This window comes from Onychostoma macrolepis, chromosome 23 (assembly GCF_012432095.1).
Source record: "Onychostoma macrolepis isolate SWU-2019 chromosome 23, ASM1243209v1, whole genome shotgun sequence".
Taxonomy (NCBI): domain Eukaryota; kingdom Metazoa; phylum Chordata; class Actinopteri; order Cypriniformes; family Cyprinidae; genus Onychostoma; species Onychostoma macrolepis.
Window position 1 is genome coordinate 20,172,839 of NC_081177.1, and position 21,470 is coordinate 20,194,308.

Below are 21,470 nucleotides of genomic sequence, written 5' to 3' on the forward strand. Positions count from 1 at the left end.
ATGCAGTATCGCTTTGTTTGTTTGTTTGTTCTTTGCCACTAAGAGAGAGGCTTGTTTTTCAATGTCACACACATTTGCTATTCCACATTAGAGAAGCCATTTTTCTGTAAAACTATATATTTCTGCCATATATTGACTATTGCTGTAGCCAAAATCAGATGCGTCTTGTTGGATTTACCTCAAAATTCAAGGGTATCAACACAAATTTGTGCAGTGCCCAGCAGGTAGCGGTATATTTGCTTACATCCATGGTACTTTTTAGATTTGAACTTAAAATGGTTATCATTTTTAGCTCTCTCAAAACACAAGATACAATATTTGGATCCTAATTCTGACTCTTGTGCCCTTAAGTGAAGCAGATGCAGGATTCAGTAGTTTAAAACACTATAGCAAAATCTACGTCTGTATTTCCTGTCATACTCACTGGTGACTTTATGAATAAATGCAGGATCTACAGAATATATTTTCTACAGATGTATTTTATTCTGCCTGTTGCGTTGAGTCGATGGGTCTGTGTATGTTTATGGTGTACATACAGTACTTTATATTGTTGCATTTTAGGGTTTTATTTGTGGAGCTGTTTGTCCCATTATGTCTTTGTTTTAGGCAAAAGCATGTTCGTGTTTTTTTTTTTTTTTTTAGAATTTTACTTTCCCTTCCTCTTTTGAGAATGTCCATTTCTAATGTATAAAATAATAAAGGTGCCAATATGTTGACATTTAAAACACCGTCCAGGTTTTGTTGAGAACATCGTTCGCTCGGCACGTTACGCATTGAGCGTTTTCTCCAATTCGGCCGTTTTGGGAGCGTTTCTCAGAAGAGTGAAAAGTCAGAGCCTTGCCTGTTCTTGGAATACAAGACAAGACTCTAAAACCTCAAATTCCTCCAGATTTAAGTCATTTTCACATGAGAAATGATGGTGCGTTATGTATTGTTGGTGGGCATTTTGGGCCTAAAACAACTCTTTGAGATGTGAAAGTATAGGTTTGAGGTCCACTTTATAATTAAGCCTGGCTATAGCTCAGTTTTTTATTACTTGGAGTTGTGCCGTTCTTGTCTTTTCATTTGTGCGCTGTGGTGTGGTTTCCTGTTCTGGCTGTATGGTATGTGAATGGCAGTTTTCAGCCATAACCAGCCCGTTTCTTCTCGCACCCTCTCCCACTGCTGCAGACAGGAAATCAGACGCTTAAAAAAAGGACGCCAGAAATATGAAACCGTGGGTTCGTCTTTTAATCATTTTAACATAACACAAGTCAAATGGTACAATGTACTGTACAATAAGTAAATAGGTTTGTTGTAATGTCATCTCTTTGGATCAACCAATATACAAATCTGTCAACTTTACAATGCAGCAACTGACTGCAGGTGAGCTGTGTAACAAAAAAAGCACACTGTTCGTCTCCGTTATGCATTTCTTTTGTACAATTCGTCCTGTCAGTCATCTTCTCCATGTTATATAAAATAGTGTAAGGATGAATATTCCATTTTTTTTGTTTTCACTTTTTTTCCAGAAGTTGTGGTAATAAGCAAGTACTAAAAATAGAACGACTATATTGCTAAACAAGTTACATAAAAAGCTTGGAATGCAAGACTTACATTAAGCTAAAATATATCAAACTACAAGTGGATTTTATCCTCTGCGGACATACCCATTTTCTCACTATAAGCCGAAAGAGCATTTTATCAAATCATTTTTTCCTTTTCTTAAAAGTCAGATTGTTTTGTTTTACCCTAGCTTGGTTACCTCATCATTTCCCTTAATATTTTTGTGTTAGTATTTGGGGAGTAAAGGACAAGTGCATTGCAACAAGAGAGGAAAAGGTCAATTTAACTTGGTTAATCTGTCTGTGTTGCAGAATATTGCTAGTTAAAAAAAAGAAAAAACACCTCTTGAAAACTAAAATCAGATGCTGAGCTCCAACTATCCAGGCAGTTATTATATAAAACTTCATTTGAACCAAAAGTGCTTTTCTGGGGGCAGAGAGCTGGGAACAATTTCACACCAGTTGAACCTGCCAGCTTGCTATTAGAAATGCTGATTGAAAACACCTCAGTTATAGATGGAGCTGGAAATGGTTTTTCTTTTGTTTGTGGCAATGATGATTTTATCAAGTTTCAGAATTCAAACACCGAGAACGATTCTGAGCACGTTACTCTAACATCTATTTTGAGATTAAATGACTTCCTCAATGTATGACAAGACAGCGTGGGAAAAGGGCCAATGCTGTTAATATTAGTGACAATCTATCTAAAATACTGTTACTCTTTTGGGAAAGGAGAAAAACAACAATTACATAAAGATGAATAAACTCTACACATCAAACTAATGGCACATACAAGATCAAATACAAAATTAAAAACATACAAACATACAAGGCTGAAAAATACTCTTTTTAAAGGTTTAAAAGTGCTAGAATTCAGATCAGCTCACAGAAAACCCGGGGAGGACAAACTCAAAAATTGCCAAAAGCATTCTTTTATTCTGTTAAACACACATCTTCCTATTTCTTAGAAATAAATGATAAATTACATGTTTTGATAGCTTTAAGCCAAACTAGGAGAATACGCTAAATTAAATTTTTTTAAATTGTCAAATTCATTTTAAATGACCATGATGATCAATATCAGCCCACTAACAGAGCAGGATGTTTTTGGCTTTCTTATGAAACAATTATTTCTAACAAAAACACTCTTACAGTATAAGCAACACTAACTCGATCATTCTTTAGTTAGCAATTGTGCAAAAAGAAGTTTCTTCTCCCCAGGTTTTTGGTATGAAAAAAAAATAAAAATAAATGAGGTGATGCGTTGTGTTGTTTTGAGGTCCTGTTTCAACAAACAGAAAATAATATAATGACAAAACGACTAGGCAATATCCCAATCAAATGTCCCATGCTTTGAATGTCAAAGACCAGGCTGGTGACTTCTTTGTGTCTCTTTTCAGACCCTTTTCATTAAATGTTCATTCGAATCAAAGCAGCTGAAGAACAGAGAAAACGGACAAACAGTTCACGTGTACTGTGCATGTTTTCTGCTAAAAGATCATTTGCAGTTTAAAATGTTTCCAGAGTGGTCTATGGTTGCTGGCAACCACAGCATAAGAGCAGCATAATATTGTTTTGTCTTAGTTTTGCGATGTGGCCTTTTACCTTTCTATGGTCTTTCCTGCTTGTGAGATATTCACATTCACTATAAACACAGATGTGGACACAGAATAGATTTAGCCAAAGGGATGAGGTGAAGAGAGAGAGAGAGAGAGAGAGAGAGAGAGATACATCTGTTTGTATGAGGCACTGCTTTCACTGCTGGTACGTTGATCATCATCTGTTTCTTTGCACACAACTCTTCCTCACATGGCCATTGGTAATGAATTATTATTTGGTAAGAACTTGTGCAGTCCACTTGCTGGGAAATGGCAACTTGTAAGAGCTTGTATGACAAAACCCCTCAAAATTCCTGTTTTAGTAATATTAAACTGAACCTACAGCAACTGGAATTGCGGTTTCAGACATTTCAGTGCGACGGTGTATATGATCGTGGAGGTTAAAAACTGTACAACCAAACACACAAATAGACAGCATGAGTCAGGTCTGTTCGAATACTGAGAACAAAAAAACGCAAACTGAAACCTGGATCACATTATGGGCATCTAGTTCATGCTCTAAAGATTAAAGACTAGTCCATTCTACTGAATTATGCCACTATTAGTCTAGTATATGCAGGTAAAATCCCATCTTATTCATCTCCTTTGACTCACATGGAAAAACAAGGAACAGGAAAAGCTAATACTTCATCCATTTTGTTCAATAAGATGCAAGATACATAATTCTGTAAACCTGCTAGACATTTTTTTTTTTTTTAAATCCATCAGCAATTTTTTAATACAACTATCTAAATTACAAAATGTACTGAAAAAGAAGCAATTATAATATATATTTTTGATGTGGTACTTCGTACACTGCAAAAAAAAATCTTGTTTTTGTTTTGTCTTTTTTTCCATTCACATATACCAGGGTTATCATTACAATGTATCTCTCTAAAATATAAACCTGCCTAAAATACTTTTTTATTCTTAAAATACATATATTTATATCATGATCTGGTGGGATATTGTTGCCACGGAGACTTAAAATTAGTGCTGGAAGGAGGAAAACCAATTTTGAGACTCGGATTGCTGTGGAATATTCAAAGGTACTTGGGTTGTTTGAACTGTGTGTGTGTGTGTGTGTGTGTGTGTGTGTGTCTCTTTTCAGGAAGTGTGAAGGTAGAGTGGGGAAAGGGAGGGGATTTCAGTGGGTCACCTTGGCAACCCAAAGAGGTCAAGTGCCTTCTGCTGTAAACAAAGTGCTTTTTTTGAGAAAAATTGTAAACCTGTAAGATAACGTAAAATTTCTTTTGCTTTAGTTCTGTCAGTGATCACATTGTACCAAATGAACAAATTGTGCAGTTTTTTTTTACCCTCTTATCCTTTCTATTTTCAGTCCCTCTGCTTCTCTCACATAAAAACTAGTTAATGACCATTCCAACAAGTGTAAATTTGTATACACAAAAATGCTGGAAGAACACATTTTAGATGATATTTTCATCTAATTAGGTACACAGTATTTGTTTTTAAACTGCTTTTGAAATTCATATGTGAATCTGTAATAATAATGACTTGATTGAGTCAGATATAAACTAAAAAACAACTAAATTTGGAATAACCAATTTCACTCCTTCATTCCTTCACTAATTCTTCCACCCCTGGCCATGAAGACGGTTTTAGTTTAAGGGCAACCAACTATTACCTGACTTTTATGCTTAATAGAATAGAGACAATATAGCAAAGTCAGGCCTCACATTTGGAAAAGAAAACAAAATTCATATATCACTTCAAACTAGTCTTTCAGAGTCTCAAAGACAGATTATCTTTTCTACATTAATCTTTTCCTTTTTCTACTAATATTATTACTTTATAAAGTATGCAGTACCATGCCTTACGGCCTACTGATGCTGCTGTCTAACTACAAAATTGTAGGAGGGGATGGTGGGAGAGGTTCAAAAGGGTATTAAAAAAAATCATAGCTAATATTCAGACAGCCTAAATAAAAGCTCCATGATATTTCATATGCTTGTTTACTTCCAGGCTCATTAAAAAGCTGTTGTGCGCTTTTGTTAAGGCTTCTATGTGTTCAAGTGTTCTACCTCCCCACCCCTAGGGGGAGCACTAATGCTTCTCTGCCCTGAGCCCCTGTGGCAGGTCAGGTTGGGGTGGGACCTCATTGAAAGGCCTGGTGAAAGCGAGGCAGAGTGGTCGTACTGAGGCTAGAGCTGAACACTGGTGGGAGTGGGTGCAGAGACCCAAGACCAAGACCCCCACCGGAGCCTGGTTGCTCCTGAGGTTGAGGTTGCAAAGAGGTAAGAGGCACTGTAGCTGTGGCTGTGGCAGCGTGTGGTTCAGCAGCATGCGAAGATGTTGATGACGATGAGGAAGAAGAGGAAGAAATGGTGGAGGATGTGGAGTAACCCATGACCAGTCCTCCTGAACTCATGGGGGCACCGTAGGTTTGCAGACTGAGTGGAACAAAGCCCAGCAGATGAGAAAAGTCCATGTTAGCAGCACACAAAGACTCAGCAATCACAGTGGGGCTCTTGGACATGAGGGGGTCCCCGCAAAGGTCATCCGACAGTCCCGCCGGAGGTTCCATACCCTCCTTATTGGGTGAAGCTGCTGAGTGGGGGTCGGCTGAGGGCGGCGGAGGAACTGGGAGCCCACTCTGTAGATCCATCAAGAAACTCTCCATCTCCACCTTCAGGGGCTTCTCCAGCAGGTATGAGGTAGATCCGAGCTGGTACTTGGGCGGTGGCTGAGGGTGCTGCTGTTGGTGGTTTTGCAGGGAAGGCTGCTGCTGGTGTGAAGGTGGGGAGTGGTGATGATGGTGAGGGTGGTGATGGTGGTGGTGATGATGATGATGTGGGTGATGGTGGTGCAGTGATGATGGGGGATCCATATGGCAACCCATCCCCATGGCAGTGGATAAAGACCCTGGAACCAGTGAGTGATGGTGGCCCACACCAGGATTGGACATGGCCTGGAGATGATGAGGGTTGTACATGCCCATGGGAAAAGGGGTGGCACCATGGAAAGGCTTTGCCATCATCGAGTCCTTGGTAGGTCCCATGCTACACATCATAGGACTTATTTCTTCTTTCACAGCACAAGGTGGAGAACCAGACCCAAGTAAACCCAACATATCCGGAGACTCTGTCTTGATCTTCAGCAACTCCTGCGAGTGGCTCTTCTTGACATGCCGCGTCAGATGGTCCTTCCGCCCGAAACGTTGGGCACAGTACTGGCACAGGAAGTCTTTGCGTCCCGTGTGAACCACCATATGTCGGCGAACATCCTTTCGTGTGTAAAAGCGACGATCGCAGTGGTCACAGGGGTGTTTCTTCTCCTTGGCACCACCTGAAGACTTGCCTGAGTGGCTCTTGAGGTGCTCCAAGAGTGCAGGCGTGCTCTCATAGCTTTGCAAGCACACCTTACAGGTAAGATCACCGGCGGTGGCTGAGTGCATGGCCATGTGGCGCTTGTAACCCAGCTTTGTATTATAGTGTTTGCCACACTCCTCGCACTTAAAGGCCTCTTTGTTGGGGTCGTGAGTCTGCAGATGGTTTTTCAGGTGATCTTTGCGGTGAAACATCTTTTCACAGAATGAGCACTGATGAGTTTTCTGTGGGGAGTGTGTGGCCATATGCCTACAAAGGAGACAAAGACAGCTTTTAGCTAAAGACTAACAGACAACGGCACATTGGAAATTTCTGTTAAATGAATTCAAGTCCAGGAGAGATTGCAGAGGGACGCTCTAAACAGGAGTGTCTACTCCTGCCCCTGGATGACCACCTTCCGGCATAATTTAGCTCCAACCCGCTACAACACTTCTGTCTGGAAATTTCCAGAATTTTTTAAGACCTTAATTACCTGGTTCAAGTGTGTTTAATTAAGGTTGGAGCTAAACTATGCAGGAACTTGGCCTTCCAGTCACTGGGTTGGACAACCCTGCTCTAAAGTATAAACTACTATATCAGTGGTGTCCAATCCTGCACCTAGAGGACAGATGTCCTGCAGAGTTTACCTTCAACACACCTGCCAGGAAGTATCAATATGCCTTTGTCTGTTAGTCCTCAAGACTTTGATTAGCTTGTTCAGATGTGTTTAATTAGGGTTTGAGCTAAACTTTGCAGGACAGTGGCCCTCCAGGAACAGGATTGGACTATACCCCTTTATACCAGTGGTTCTCAATTCCAGTCCTCGCATACCACCACTCTGCATATTTTGCATGTCTCTCTTATTTAACACACCTGAGTCAGATAACCAGCTCGTTAAAAGAGAGCTCCATGCATGAACTGTGTTCAGATTGACAGGGTCCCTACACAGTGTTCATTGCTTCTTACTCCTTGAGCACGAGAAATCTGTTACTCTGTTAAAAAAGTTTACTTCACTTCGGAACATTCATTCATGGGTTTGCGTTAGGCCATGGCCAGCAGCGAAACTTACTAGAGAAGAGTGTCATAATATACCTCTGTAAATAAATACAATTTAAATTCATGTCTCGCACACTCTCAATTCCCACTGAATGGAACATATATACGCTCCCTTCGAACTGGAATCATAGCGGAATATCTGTGATGTCCTCTTCGCAGGGCACTTATGGTGAAACAGAACAAATGTCTTAAGTGATCAGAGATACATACAAAATGTGCAGAGCGGTGGCGCGCAAGGACTGGAATTGAGAAGCACTGCTTTATACTATTTTAACCCTAAACCACAGCTCTTAATGTGCTTAATTAAGGTTACAGTGAATACATAAGGAGCATTTGGATGCTCCAGAAGCAGGTTTTAAGGTCACAATAAACTCATGGTGAATTTATTTTCTGCTTTTTTATATCGGCACTTAAAATCCTTTTAATACAACAAAAATGACAGCAATAAGAGAATCTGATTATAGGGATGAGCTTCATGTTTTCACTCATGCCTGACCATGACAAACTGAGCGAAGAAATCCACCTGAAAAGATTTCACTGTTAAAGAAGGTAGAGCCCCAGACCCAGAGCACTCCCATCTATTATTATTTAATTGCGTTTAACAGCCAGTGGAAAGTTTTCCATAAAGTTTGCATTGGCGAGGTGTTTCGAATCACCGAGACAAATGCTGTTTTGGCCAGATTTAATTTAAAATGACATCACAATTCAAAGTATACTGTGGCCTTTATATGCAAGTAGCACCTACCTAAAGAGCTTATATTTGGAGCTGAAAGCCTTAGGGCAATGGGGCTGGGAACAGTGGAAAGGTTTCTCTCCTGTGTGACAGAACGCGTGGAGCCGGAGCTTGTCCTGTGAGCTGAAGAGGGCACCGCACACCAAACACTCGTTCCCACTGCCTCTCCCTTCCCGCTCCCTCTCTTTCTCGTTCTCTGTCTCTCTTTCCGTCCTCCCTGCAGCGGGACCTCCAAACACTTTGGTGGCGCCTCGTCGTTCCTCGTCCTCCAGCGTCAGTGTGGCAATATGATGTGAGGCATCGGCGGCAGCTGCTGCCATGGCAGCCCTAGGGTGCCGTTGCCATTGAAACTCGGCCGTGGCTGCCTTGCCTTCCAGGCTCTGGTTCGATATAGCGCCGACGTTTAAGGGATGCAGGCTCCAAAATTGTCTGCTATCTGTGCAACATGTGACCAACAAAAACATAAATAAATAAATAAGCAAGACAAAGCTGACTCTTTTTTTTTGTTTGTTTGTTTTAAGCATGTCAGTGTTTTTTTCTTACATGTAGGGCTAAACAGCGCTTACCCTTACTGTATGCGCTGCAAACTTAAGTTAAGTGCTTTTTCTTTCTTTTTCATTTACCTTTCACGCTCTCATCCAGTCCCACCTGCCATGACTGGGGCTGAGTGGGTGACAATACTGCTCATCATTATCTTCACCCTTTCATAAAAACAATTAAAAAGACATACATAATTGATTAGTGTTTCTTTTCAATTATGAATTTATTTTTTCAAATATTTAAAAGTAACACTTTAGGTTTGTTAACATTAGTTAACAGGATCTAATTATAAACAATACTTTAACAGCATTGATTAAACATTTAATCAGAAGTTGTACATTTCACCATTATTTGCATTAAGAATGAACAATAAACAATATTTGTATATTATAAATATGTTAATAAATCAATCTACAATTTATAAATATATACATGCATAAATATTAATAAATACTCAATGTTAATGGTTGATCAACAGACTTTTCCAGCAATAAAAAAACATTATTTATCTGACATTATGGGCTCCTTACATCAGTATGAGGGAAAAATGTGCAACTGCCTGTACACATGCTGTAACCGTTCTAAAACACGGTTACTGTGTCATTACGCTAGCTAGAGGGCAGTAATGTACAGAACTGTTAATAAACTGGGCAGTATCAGTAGTTGGCAATTCTTCGCTTGCTATACCGCATCAACAATTGAGGTGCACAAAGTAAGCTTTGTGTGTCCATGCATGTTCTGTCATGCATGTGTACATATACTCCAGCGTTATGAAACAGTGTAAGGCTCCTGTAATCCTAAAGCAAACAGACACAAAGCTACCTCTAGGGATGGCAAATAAATTAGACCTTAAATAGCACTACCCATTACACAGAAAAATGTACACTTCAGTAAAACCCCATGGCACAAGTATCACATGATATTACCCCTTGGTAATTTTTTCATAGTTTATAAGACCTTGTTTTTATTATGCATTGGTGTACTTATGCAAGATAACATGTCCAATGGTGCTCCAAAAAGTTCATAATTCATTTAGAATTATTAAGCATAGTGTTTTTATGACCATAATAATTGAAAGACTATTTGTACTCTTAAAAATAAATATCACACCATGGCACAAGGTGATAAAACAGTTCAAAGCTGTCTATACACATTATATGTTTTATATACCTGAAATTGTTGTGTAAATTTGTTAATTTAAAATAAAAAATAAAAATCCAGGTACAAATTACAGACAGGGAATTAGACATATTGGAGCATTTTAAAAACATCAGTATGATCTTTTGATAGTTATGCACTTTTAGGCAGACACTTTTCATTAAAAATGAATTATTGTAACTAAATGCAAAGACTCTTACATATGAGAAATACCCAAAGCTCAATAAAAAAATGAACTAAAAATCAAGGCTTCTTTTACACATAGTATTAACATTTGTCTGTATGATTTATATGTGAAATCAACATGCAGTTTACTGTAATGTAATGTTTAGGGACAAAATCAGACAATCATCAATGAATTATGATCACATGATCAATGCAGGCACATCTGAGATGATGTTTTGTACACAGGGTCCACATACCACCCTTCTCAAGCTACTGGCATATCAGTACCTCCAGGGGCATTCATTCATATTGCCTCTGCTTTACTAGTGAGTGATACACTTATATCTCTTTACTGATTGTTATATTACTTTGCTTTAGTATTAAGTACTGAGCATTTAACATCAGTATGGAGTATTATGCATTACCATCCCTGTACTGATGAATACATGACTCTATTAATTATCAGTATGTGGTATGATAAACAGTATTGCTTCTTTCTTGATCTCTCACGAGCATCAACTTCTAGTCAACAACCATTTCAGTTAAAGTTCAAAATCCACCTGTTCCCTGCTGACCACACAGTTGTTAATGTGGCAAAAACAACACATAGTCAACAAACATTTACAAACACACACAGGTTACTCCTGTTATACAATGGACTTCATAACCACTGAGTATATATTTGTTGAGATCAACGATCAATACTTTTATTTAGCAAGGATGCACAAAAGCGACAGTAAATGCTTTTATGTCACAAAAGATTTATTTCAAATAAATGCTGTCCTTTAGAACTTTCGATCCATCGAAGAAAAAATGCAGCACACTTTTCACAAAAACAGAAAGCACCACAATTATAACAGCCAATCAGCATATTAGAATGATTTCTGAAGAATCATGTGACCCACTCTTCATCCAGTCAAATCACCAATGTTTTTTCCTCACTGATTACCTTGTTTCATTCAGAAATGTGTCATGTTACAGGAGTAAACAAGTTGCACATGACAATTCATGTTGACTTTAAAGGAGTATGTGTATCCATATGTATGTGGATAAGAGGAAGTGACAGCTGTGTGGCGCTGCTGCAGTCGTCACCCAGCGGGGAGGGTGCAGGGGGTGACACTACCCCATTCAGCTGCTCCAGGGAGCCCTGCGCCATTGTCATGCTTCTCCACCGCAAACATTCCACATGCATACATCCCATCCGTCACACAGCACAACTAACACGCTGTATGCACACACAAACAAACAATTCTGACACTACACTCATTTCAGTCCCAACAATACTATCCAAAAGCAACCCATTAGGAAGTGACCAACAATTTTGCGTACAAGTGCATCCAGGTAATTTGAACCGTCACGGAGCGTTTCATTAGAGTTTGACACATCAGTTAGTGGGGGTGGGCGCTTTATATATATGACCATCCTCTCTGCAGGCCACACAAACTCACGCTCACTGAATGCTGCCACAGAGGGGGGAACTGGCCATCCATATTGGCTGCGTGAGTGTGTCTGAGGTTTTGTTTTGAGATTAAAGGGTTTTCACATTCCTCTGGCCCAGGGGTCAGAGGTCACCGTGTACACCATGCTGCCTCCTGTGTGCAGGTTTAACCCCTTCTGTCCAAAGGCAGAGAGGGAGAGAACAGCTAATTCAAGGTCACAGACACAGTCAAATACAGGCAGTGTGCCAGATTCTGATCAATTACAGTGCTCATAGACAAATACATGAGAAATCTGCACCCAAAGAAATCACTGCACATTTCTTCAGAAATTACTTTTTTTTTTTTTTTTGCAAAGTCAAGGGCACATTCACCATGCCCTTTATGATTATGAATTTTGACTTTGCTCAACTAAATTGAATGTTGCTCTTTCAATCAAACAAAAACTTTTTATCAGGTGTCTTTAACTGCTATGTATTTATGTACAGTTTTATGCACAAGGTACGTATGATCATGTTGTATTGCAAAACACTTCTGCTGCTACTGAGGAGGGATATGGGTAAAATTAGGGACAGGTTTTGTGGGATGGTTAGGTTTAAGGTTGGATTAAGTGGTAGAAGTTGGTTCAAACGTGAAATTATTAAGGTGGCCGAAAGAGCAAAATAGAAAAAACACCTGCAAATTAAGAAAACAACTTCGTCAATTTGACAACATACATGCTGCAAATGCTCACAACACAACCAAATAAAGAATACAAATAAAGAAATTCTTTATTTGGTTGTGTTGTGAGCATTTGTAGTGCGTTTTTTTATTTGTTTGTGTTGTGAACATTTGCAGCACCTGCTGTCAAATTGATGAAGATGTTTTCTTGATTTGCTGGTGCTTTTTCTATTTGCATGTGTTTTCTGAAGTTGCAGCACGTTGAGCTCTCTCGGCCACCGTAAATTATAAATGTAAATATAGAAATTAATTAAAGATTACATTTAAATGCAATGCAAAACATGCATGTACACAAGTACACTGATTTGAATTTGTGTTTTTCAGTGTTAGTACACACCGTTAAAGAGTATGACTAAAAATCTTTAGAAGACGTTTAAAATGGTACAGTGAGGGGGAAAAAATGAATTCTGAAATTTTTATTTAATTTAATTTCTTGCCTTTTTTGTATTCTAACCACTTGTGTGGCAAATTTAGACCTTTTAGATATTCAAAACACTAAACACAGTACTGTGGTAATTTGAAAACCTCAACTTTAATGTAAAATATCAGTACTTGATCCATAATAAGTATCATTGCATTGAATTAGACCAGAATCTATTCATGCTAGCAATCAACTATCAATAAGATTAACGCTTACACAATGTTCACAAGTTGGCAAAATCATTTTCTATTACTATTTTGTTTAACTTAGAGCTATTAAGCCTACTGTATGACAATTGTTGCAGTATTACAAATATTTTATTTAAATATACATATAAAAGATATAATATTGCCTCCAGCAAAATACTTTCTACTAGAAGAAATAAAGAGAATATTAAGAGTACATAAAACCTTAAAGAGAGCCTTTTCTTGAATGTTTATGAAGATACACACAAAGATTACTTCAACTGAAATTAGGACTGCCTACTCCTGTCATGGAGTGACTTTTAAAAATGCAAATGTTTGCAAAACATCTACCCAATCAGAGAGCCCCTCAAAAGGTCAGTGAGTACACTTCTGGTGAACTTCCACCAGGTGGGAGGGACTTACAAACAAAAAAGATGATTTAATTTGATCTGCACACAAGAACAAACTTTACCTGTCCTGGACTCAAATAAACAGAATCTATTCACTCAAATCGCAAACCAAAAGTCATAATATTTCATTTGACATGCAAACCACATCCATTTCACTTATGAGTGAGATCAAATATACTTTGAAATTTATTAGAAATTATTAGAAATTAGAAAGTAATAGATAAATAAGTCACAAGAAACCAATACAACACCAAAATTGAGACATTTATTCAATAAACAGACAGGGCTATGTGAACCCAAGCCTCCGTCTTCACAAGTCTCACGTCTATGAGGGTTTTATTAACACAGAGGCACACGACTCTCAACGTGTTCCGGAAAAAAAGAAGTTCAGTTACCAAAAATAGCCCGTGAGTTCACCATACTGAGCTAAAGTGACAACAGCCGTGCTCGAGAGAGGGAGACGAGTGAGATTACGAGAGTGTGGTAGTTAAGCAAAGCAACAGATGGCACAGAGAGCAAGTGAGAGAAAAGAATTTCAGAGAGGAAGGAAAGAGGAAGGAGAGAGAGAGAGAGAGAGAAAAAGAAAGAGAGGGACGGAGGGAGGAGCTCTCGGTCAGTGATAGTCACACAGACTCCAGAGGGGAGGATGGCTAGTCATGCTTTACTGACCACATTGACAAGGGATGACAGGCAGAGGAAGGGGGAGCAACTGCAACAGGAGATGCCAGATATGAGACCTGCGGGGGACAGAGAGTGTGTGTGTGTGTGTGCGTGCGCGCGCGCGCGCGTGTGTTATCTTGACGTTCAGGGGCTTAAACACAAACAAAGACAACTTTTAACCCGAGGGCCGGTGAACAACCACAATGTGCACTTTGTCCAAGTCATTTCGGACCTGTAGTTACAAATCAACACTTGCTTATTTCAAGTGCACTTTTTTAAATACACCACATTCTGCTCACACTCCTTTTACCCTACCCGCATGACGCTCTCTGTGGCACTCGCTGTGATGGACAGGTTTCACTTCCTCTAACAGTGTCCGTTTGGACTGTACAGAGATCTTAGCAGGGTCGTGAAGAGCGGAAAGCTGCCCTCCCTTCCCATCCTACTGACACAGAGGTAAAGCCCTGCCAAACCCTCAACAGTTACACTGCACTGGCCCTGGCTACCAGCACGGGATGTGGCCACAATCTGCACCGTCTCCGCCCCCCTCCACATTAAACACATCCACCAGCCTGGGCACAAACACAGGGAAAAGCAGCTATACTTAGCCCCGCTGCGGTTGACCGTTACAGCAGGCCAGCTCACCTCATCTGCCTTGTGTTTGTCTCATTAGAACAGATTTGATTGGTGCATTTCATTCTTCACACTCGCTAAGGGAAGTGGTAAAGTACATTGTGTTATTCTTCAAAAGAATCTCATAGTGACAAGTGGATGACTAGCAACAAAAAGGACATAAAATACAATAAGGCTCGATAAAAGTGGTCCATCCTTTGCAGTCGTACGATAGATTTAAGTGAGGAAATTCATGAAAGTATATGAAATTACAGCTCTCAAATCTTGTTATGTATTTTTCATATGCATATTCATTTCTGGGTTAACTGTTCCTATAAAGTTGTCTTTAATGCATGGAGAAAGCTATCCATTAGCATGTCCTTTAATTTCAATGGCAGTTGCTTAGCTGACACAATCTTTGGTCATGGACATGGTACTTCCAGGCGCAGTTTTTAATTACTACTATAATGTAATGTAATATAATGTGATGTATAAACTACCAATCAAAAGTCTGCCATGTGTAAAATCTTCTCTTGTGTTTTTGACAGAAGTCTCTTATAGTGCCCTGCACAGGCCTCAAATATAGGCCCTAGCCTGGTCCTGGCCCGAGACGCTCAGGCCCTAGCCCGGCCCTTGTCTGACAGTATATCAGAATTCTTGGCCCGAGTCGATCCGAGCCCGTCTTTTTTTCCCCCTTCTCCCAAAACAGCTTATACTACAGTTTCAGCTATTAAAATAGTTCAGTTTTATATGTAATGGCAAAGTAATTACATTTTGTTTCATTTTTTTTAATTAAGTTAATTTAGAAAAAACATTTGGAGCATTTTTTGTTCGTTAAATATAAATTTTTGTTTTTTAAAGTAACGACCAAGCGGCCAGCGGCAGACAGTGAGTTGATCATAGTCTGTTTGATAAATTTTGCCTTCTCAAATCATCACGACTTGCCTAAAATAAAATCTATAGATATAAAACCGTTCAAGTATATAGTTTAAACGTTAAACCTAGATAATTGTGCGCTGTTAGGTGGATGTTCAAGCGTTTGTGCATAGAGTGGAAGCTAAAGCACGCTTTGCAGGACATGGAGGCGCCAGCGCAATCACTTGCATTTTTTTCAGTGGAAACAACTTAAAATATGCCGTTATTTTTGCTCATAAAGGTAAGAGTAATACATCATTCTGAACTGTAAAGGGTCTACTTTTATTTGTGTGCACTCACAATATCAACAAAACGTTGTGATTTTATAAAATAAAGAAAACAAACATGATGCGCTTTCTGCCGTCTCGGTCTTGAACAGGAGGGCTTCACAAAAATGAACTAAAACTCAGCGAATACATGCCTCACAGACATGATAAATATATGTATAGAAAGCTTTAAATTACTGCTTAAAGAAATAAATCGAAAACAAAAACTCTTTCATTATGTAATCCGTAAAGATGCATTTTTCTCTAAAGGCGCGTCCAGTGAGGAGACGGCAAGTCAGGATCGGCAACTTCATCCTTGCGACACTGACTCAGAAAACACTTGTTTGTTAATAAATAATTCAAATATCTCCTTACTATTTCTCCCCAACATATTCACGGTACTTACTTTTTACTTAACACAGTCTCATGTTGTTACCACCAGCATGGCAATTTTTTTCATTACCATAATTGATGGATGTTTATAATATTAAAATGAGGAGAAGCCTAAAACAGGCCTGATGCCCGGCCCACGTCTGAATTATGATGTGAAAATTGGCCCGAAGCCTGGCCCTAGGGGCATAAAAAAGTCGCAGGGCTGCAATGAAATGCAGGGCTTTAGTCTCTTATGCTCACCAAGGCAGCATTTATTTGATCGAAAATACAGTAAAAACAGTTATACCGTGAAATATTATTAATTAAAATGTAAAATAAATGTTTTCTATTTAACATAGGCTTATTTTAAAATGTAATTTATTCCTGTGATGCAAAGCTGAATTGTCAGCATCATTACTCCAGTCTTCAGTGTTACATGATCCTTCAGAAATCATTATAATGTGCCGATTCACTGCTCAAGACACATTTCTTACTATAAATGTTAAAAACACTTCATTCTGAACTAATATTTTTTAAAATCTTTTGTAAAATATGTCTTTTTTTTGTCACTTTTGATACATTTTATGCATCCTTGCTAAAAAAATAAATAAATAAAACTTCTGTCTAATTTAAAATAAAATCAGCAAACTTGGAATGCTATCAACAGGATAAAAGGTGCTTTTTCCCTCTAAAATTATGTAGTTGCAGCATCTACCAGCTAATAGGGTCATGTTTTCCAGATACACCTTGACCCTTTAAGTCATACAGCGGAATGTGGTTATTTTGGGTGATGATTTACAACTATAAAAAATGAAACCGAGAATCAGACCATATTTTACTAACAAATTACGCAAACCTGACAGAGAAAGAAAGAAAGTGCATGCAATAATGAAAGTGAGTGACTGTGAGAAGAGCAGCCTGCTCATAGAAACCTACAGTTAAAAAATAACAATAGTTTATTTGGCCTATGACTAGCTAACAAACACAAAGGTGCCACAACAGCTCCTCCATCTATGATGCCAACAAAAACACACGGCACAGCTATCATATTTTCTCTCACTCCCTCTCTCTTCGTTTGCCATTCCTGTGGTTAAAGTGGGCATATATGTGGGTTTAAAGAAAAATAAACAGATTAAAGTTCTATTGAGGTGGGATTGCCAAAAAACAATTCATCACGCCATCCACAAACACTCCACTGAAAGTCTCTCCCAGCAACATGACAGAACAGATACATAAAGCTACAGCATAACACATTTTCTACAGTATACATGACACTGTATAGATACTGGCACAACTGCAACATTTAAACATTTAAAATTATAACCCAAAATAAAAATTCTGCAATCTGTCATTTACTCACTTAAAACCTTTATGGCTTTATTTCTTTGGTGGAACACAAAGGAAGATATTTTGAAGAATGTTAAGCAAATACTTTACATATTGGTAACCAAACAGCAATGGCGACTTTTGACTTCCATTCTACAGACAATAAATAAATAAACTAGTGCTGTCAATCGATTTAAAAAATTAACTAATTAATCACACATTTTTTCCTGAAATTAATCGTGATTAATCCCACCTAACATTAAAGTTTAAATATACTTTCATATTGCAATAATCTTCAAATTAACGTAGAAACAACAATATAAAGATAGTATATTTGTAATATTTGTTTAATGGCATCTTTTTTTAAGACTAAGAGCTAGTATCACTGATATACTACTGAAATAGTTTTCCCCCTAATATTTAACTATTGACTATATAGCCATTCAACATTACAGTATAATTGAGAGCAATCAATTTTAACATTTATTACACTTTAAGAAATCATTTTCTAATTTAAGTGAACGTAAAACAATCTTCACAAACCCATTCTAATAATTGTCATATTTACCTGTGCCCTTCAGCAAGTGGGAAATATACAGAAATTGTTGAAAAATTATCAAACATATAATTCTAAAATAAATATAGATGAAATCTTTGGGTGTGCAACTGCATAGCATGCGCTACAAGCACAGTTTAACGGCTGACAGGACAGGAAAATTCATTTTCACTGACAAAACCTTATCTGACCGCAGTTCACTGTTGTTCTACTGAAGCTCCTCGTCACCTGTACCATTTTCTGCGCTAGTCTGACTCACGTCTGTCGCTTAAGCAAAGTTGGAGTGCACATCTGAAAAGTGTCCTGTTTCATGTGGTCATAAAGACATTCTGTGTCTAAATAAATGTAATTCTTGTCAAGAAAAAAAGAGAGACAGAAGCAGCAATTGTGAGTGTGGTGGCCAACTAGCTCCGCTCCTGCGTTAATTGCATTAAATTCTTTTAACACTTTTAACACACGCTAATTTGGACAGCACTAAAATAAATGGATATTTTTCAAAATCTCTTCTTTTGTTTTCCACATAAGAAGTAATTTTCATTTGAAATATTACAACAGCTTTTTCTTATGCCAAGTTCTTAAAGTCTACAGAAGAAAGTCAAGTCAAGTCACCTTTATTTATACAGCGCTTTTAACAATACAGATTGTGTCAAATCTGCTTTAAAGCATTAAATAGGAAAATAGTGTGTCAATAATGCAAAAGGACAATAGCAAACCCAACTAAGCAAGCCAGAGGCGACAGCGGCAAGGAACCAAAACTCCATCGGTGACAGAATGGAGAAAAAAACCTTGGGAGAAACCGAGCCTGGTTTAGTTGGTACAGATTTGGAATGACATGAGGTTGTGTAAATGATGACAATTTTCATTTTCATTGAGTAAACTGAGTCTTTAAAGCAACACTGCATTCAAGGTTGTGTTCTATTGTAAAAACAGCCATGGTTAAATGGCTTTGTTAGACATTATGCCACTGAGTGACTATATTCACAATACATCACAGCCTTGAGTACTTCATTGTTTTTCTAAAATAGTTCATGCATATCTAAATTTAAATATGAAAGAATTAATCAAACTGTTATTTTATGAGGGAAAAGTTATTAAACAGCCATCCTTCTGCTAAAAATCCTACACTAGTGGGTCATGGTCCAAAAATGGGTTTAACAAGGTTAATAATTGGCTTCATGGCTGCTGAACAGTGATATACACAGTAGGTAGGTAAGAAGTGTTTCACATCAAAGCTGTTAACATATTGTGCACTTTAGCACGACTGGAACTATCTCTTCTGTAATTCAGAACAAACAACACGTTCAAAAATCTCCACATAAATCTAAAAAGTCAGCAAGAAACGTTTCCGCTCGATTGATTTTATAACCATTGACCCCTTGGCGCCCAAATGCCATAGAGTAAACGGCACTATCTACATCCCCTTTCATTCATCCTTTCTTCACGCTGAAAAAAAAAAGCTCTCAATATACTTGTAGCATGAAGACATCTGGCCAACACACGGACCCCACTTAACGACGCCTGAGAAAAAAGGAGGGAAAAGAAAATTAACAGGCTTCAACAAAGCCCAATTAAAGTGGGTTCCCTCCCTAATCTAATTTGCGGCCGAACAATCACAGAGCAAACAAGTTGATGTTTAGTTCAAGGGGTGTTATGCTTTAAGTCTGATTTCGGCTATCAGAAGCTACAAGCGCTGGATAACAGGAAAAGACGTGTGGAGTTAAAAGACATCGCTGCCAGATGCCTTTCTGATTTCCTCAGGGATTCCCCTCGTGAATGCTGAAAAAACAACTTTAAGACGGAACGAGATACTGAGGCTTTTTGGTTTCCACATAAACGTAAATAAGCAGGTGATCTGGGGACAGAGAGACAGAGTATGGTGCAGATAGATAAGAGGTTAAAGATATTTCGGGTTTTATATGTAGCTCGAGTGTATGTGGGGTTCACAATGTGGGTTGATTTTGATGTGACTGTGAATGGTGTGTGTGTGTGTGTGTGTGTGAGTTGAGGTGAGTCAGGGGAAACCCCTTCTGGCAGGGAGTCCTGGTGGTGACACAGAGCTCCAGAACAGCAGGCATCCTGCCAGACGGCAACGTGCCAACTCTCTTCCTCGCTCTCCCGCACTCTCCCCACTCCCTACCGCATCCCTCAAACATTTCTCTCTATTAGAGCGTTTTAATGTCTCTGCTTTATATCTCAATCACGCTTTTATTCTTTCATTCTGTCATTTGTTCAGCATTCTTACTCATGCGCTTCCTAAATTGACAGACACAGTTACAGACACAGTCCAAAATGAACTTGGGTGTGTGAACTGAGAATTGGTATTTTTATTAAAACTATATTTTTGTTTAAAGTACTTTTTACACTGCATATTTGTGACAAATGCTTGAGATGAGCTGCTACTTATTTCTTGGTAAAACTGCACCAGTAACAAAAACGTGAACAATAACAGTCATGTTTTTAGTCGCTTATTGAGTAAAATAAAATAAAATTTATTATATACTATTAAAAAGTCTGGGGTAAGGAAATCTATATTTCTATTTAGAAAGGATGCATTAAATTGATCAAATAAATGCTGTTCTTTTTAACTTTCTGTTCATCAAAGTATCATGAAACAATTTTTCATGAAACAAACTTTCAACAATTTCTTGAGCATAAATTCAGCAAAAACATTTCTGAAGGATCATGTGACACTGAAGACTGGAGTAATGATGCTGAAAATTCAGCTTTGCTTCTCAGAAATAAATTACATTTTAAAATATATTCAAATAGAAAACAATTGTTTTAAATTGTAATAATATTTCACAATTTTACTGCTTTTATTGTATTTTTGGACCAATACATGGTGAGCATGAGAGACTTTAAAAACATTAAATAATCTGATCAACCCCAATCTTTTTAGCAGTAGTGTATATATATATATATAAACATATTCACACTCCTTAAACTTTATATGTACATTGCAAGATGCTAGTTATACTTCAAAGTAGATTAAGTCTAAAAAAAACAACGAGAACCATGCCATCACAAGTAATTGAAATAACCTGATGTTGAAACTGTTGCTTAAACCTTTAATCATAAACCTGTGCAAACTTTAATCACCTCTAAAATGTACATTTTGCTTTTATGAGTTAAACCTGACAATAAAACTTAATTACTCACTCACAGAGACATCTGAACTTCTATTTCGACGTCTCTAATCAAACAGTGTTTCAAACAAGTGTAGATTTGATTTTAATGACAAGAAAATATGCACACTACAATCTGCTCTCTGTTTCTTCTCTCCCTTCGTTCTCTTTCAGACGCGGTCAGCAACAAACAATCTCTAAGTTAAGCTTCGTCAGCGCCGCTTAAAACAACAGGCATTGTTTCCACAACCCTTTTGTTTACAGATATCGCCAACACTTTACAATAGACCTCTCTCTCTTTCAGCCTTTCCGTCAATCAACTCCAAAGTTAGCTCGTTTTCTGTTT

General features: G+C 38.2%; 1 protein-coding gene across 1 annotated transcript in view; it reads right to left on the minus strand.

Annotated features, from left to right (window-relative positions):
• Window positions 1-96: 96 nt before the first annotated feature.
• plagl2 (pleiomorphic adenoma gene-like 2) overlaps window positions 97-21,470 on the minus strand; it is a 43,675-nt gene continuing 22,301 nt past the window's right edge. Inside the window, exons 2-4 of the mRNA XM_058762793.1 lie at window positions 8,881-8,958; window positions 8,270-8,693; window positions 97-6,738 (exon numbers count right to left, since the gene is read on the minus strand). Of these exons, the coding sequence (XP_058618776.1) occupies window positions 5,259-6,738; window positions 8,270-8,577 (1,788 nt within the window). The 5' untranslated portion in view covers window positions 8,578-8,693; window positions 8,881-8,958 and the 3' untranslated portion in view covers window positions 97-5,258. The remainder of the gene's footprint in view (window positions 6,739-8,269; window positions 8,694-8,880; window positions 8,959-21,470) is intronic.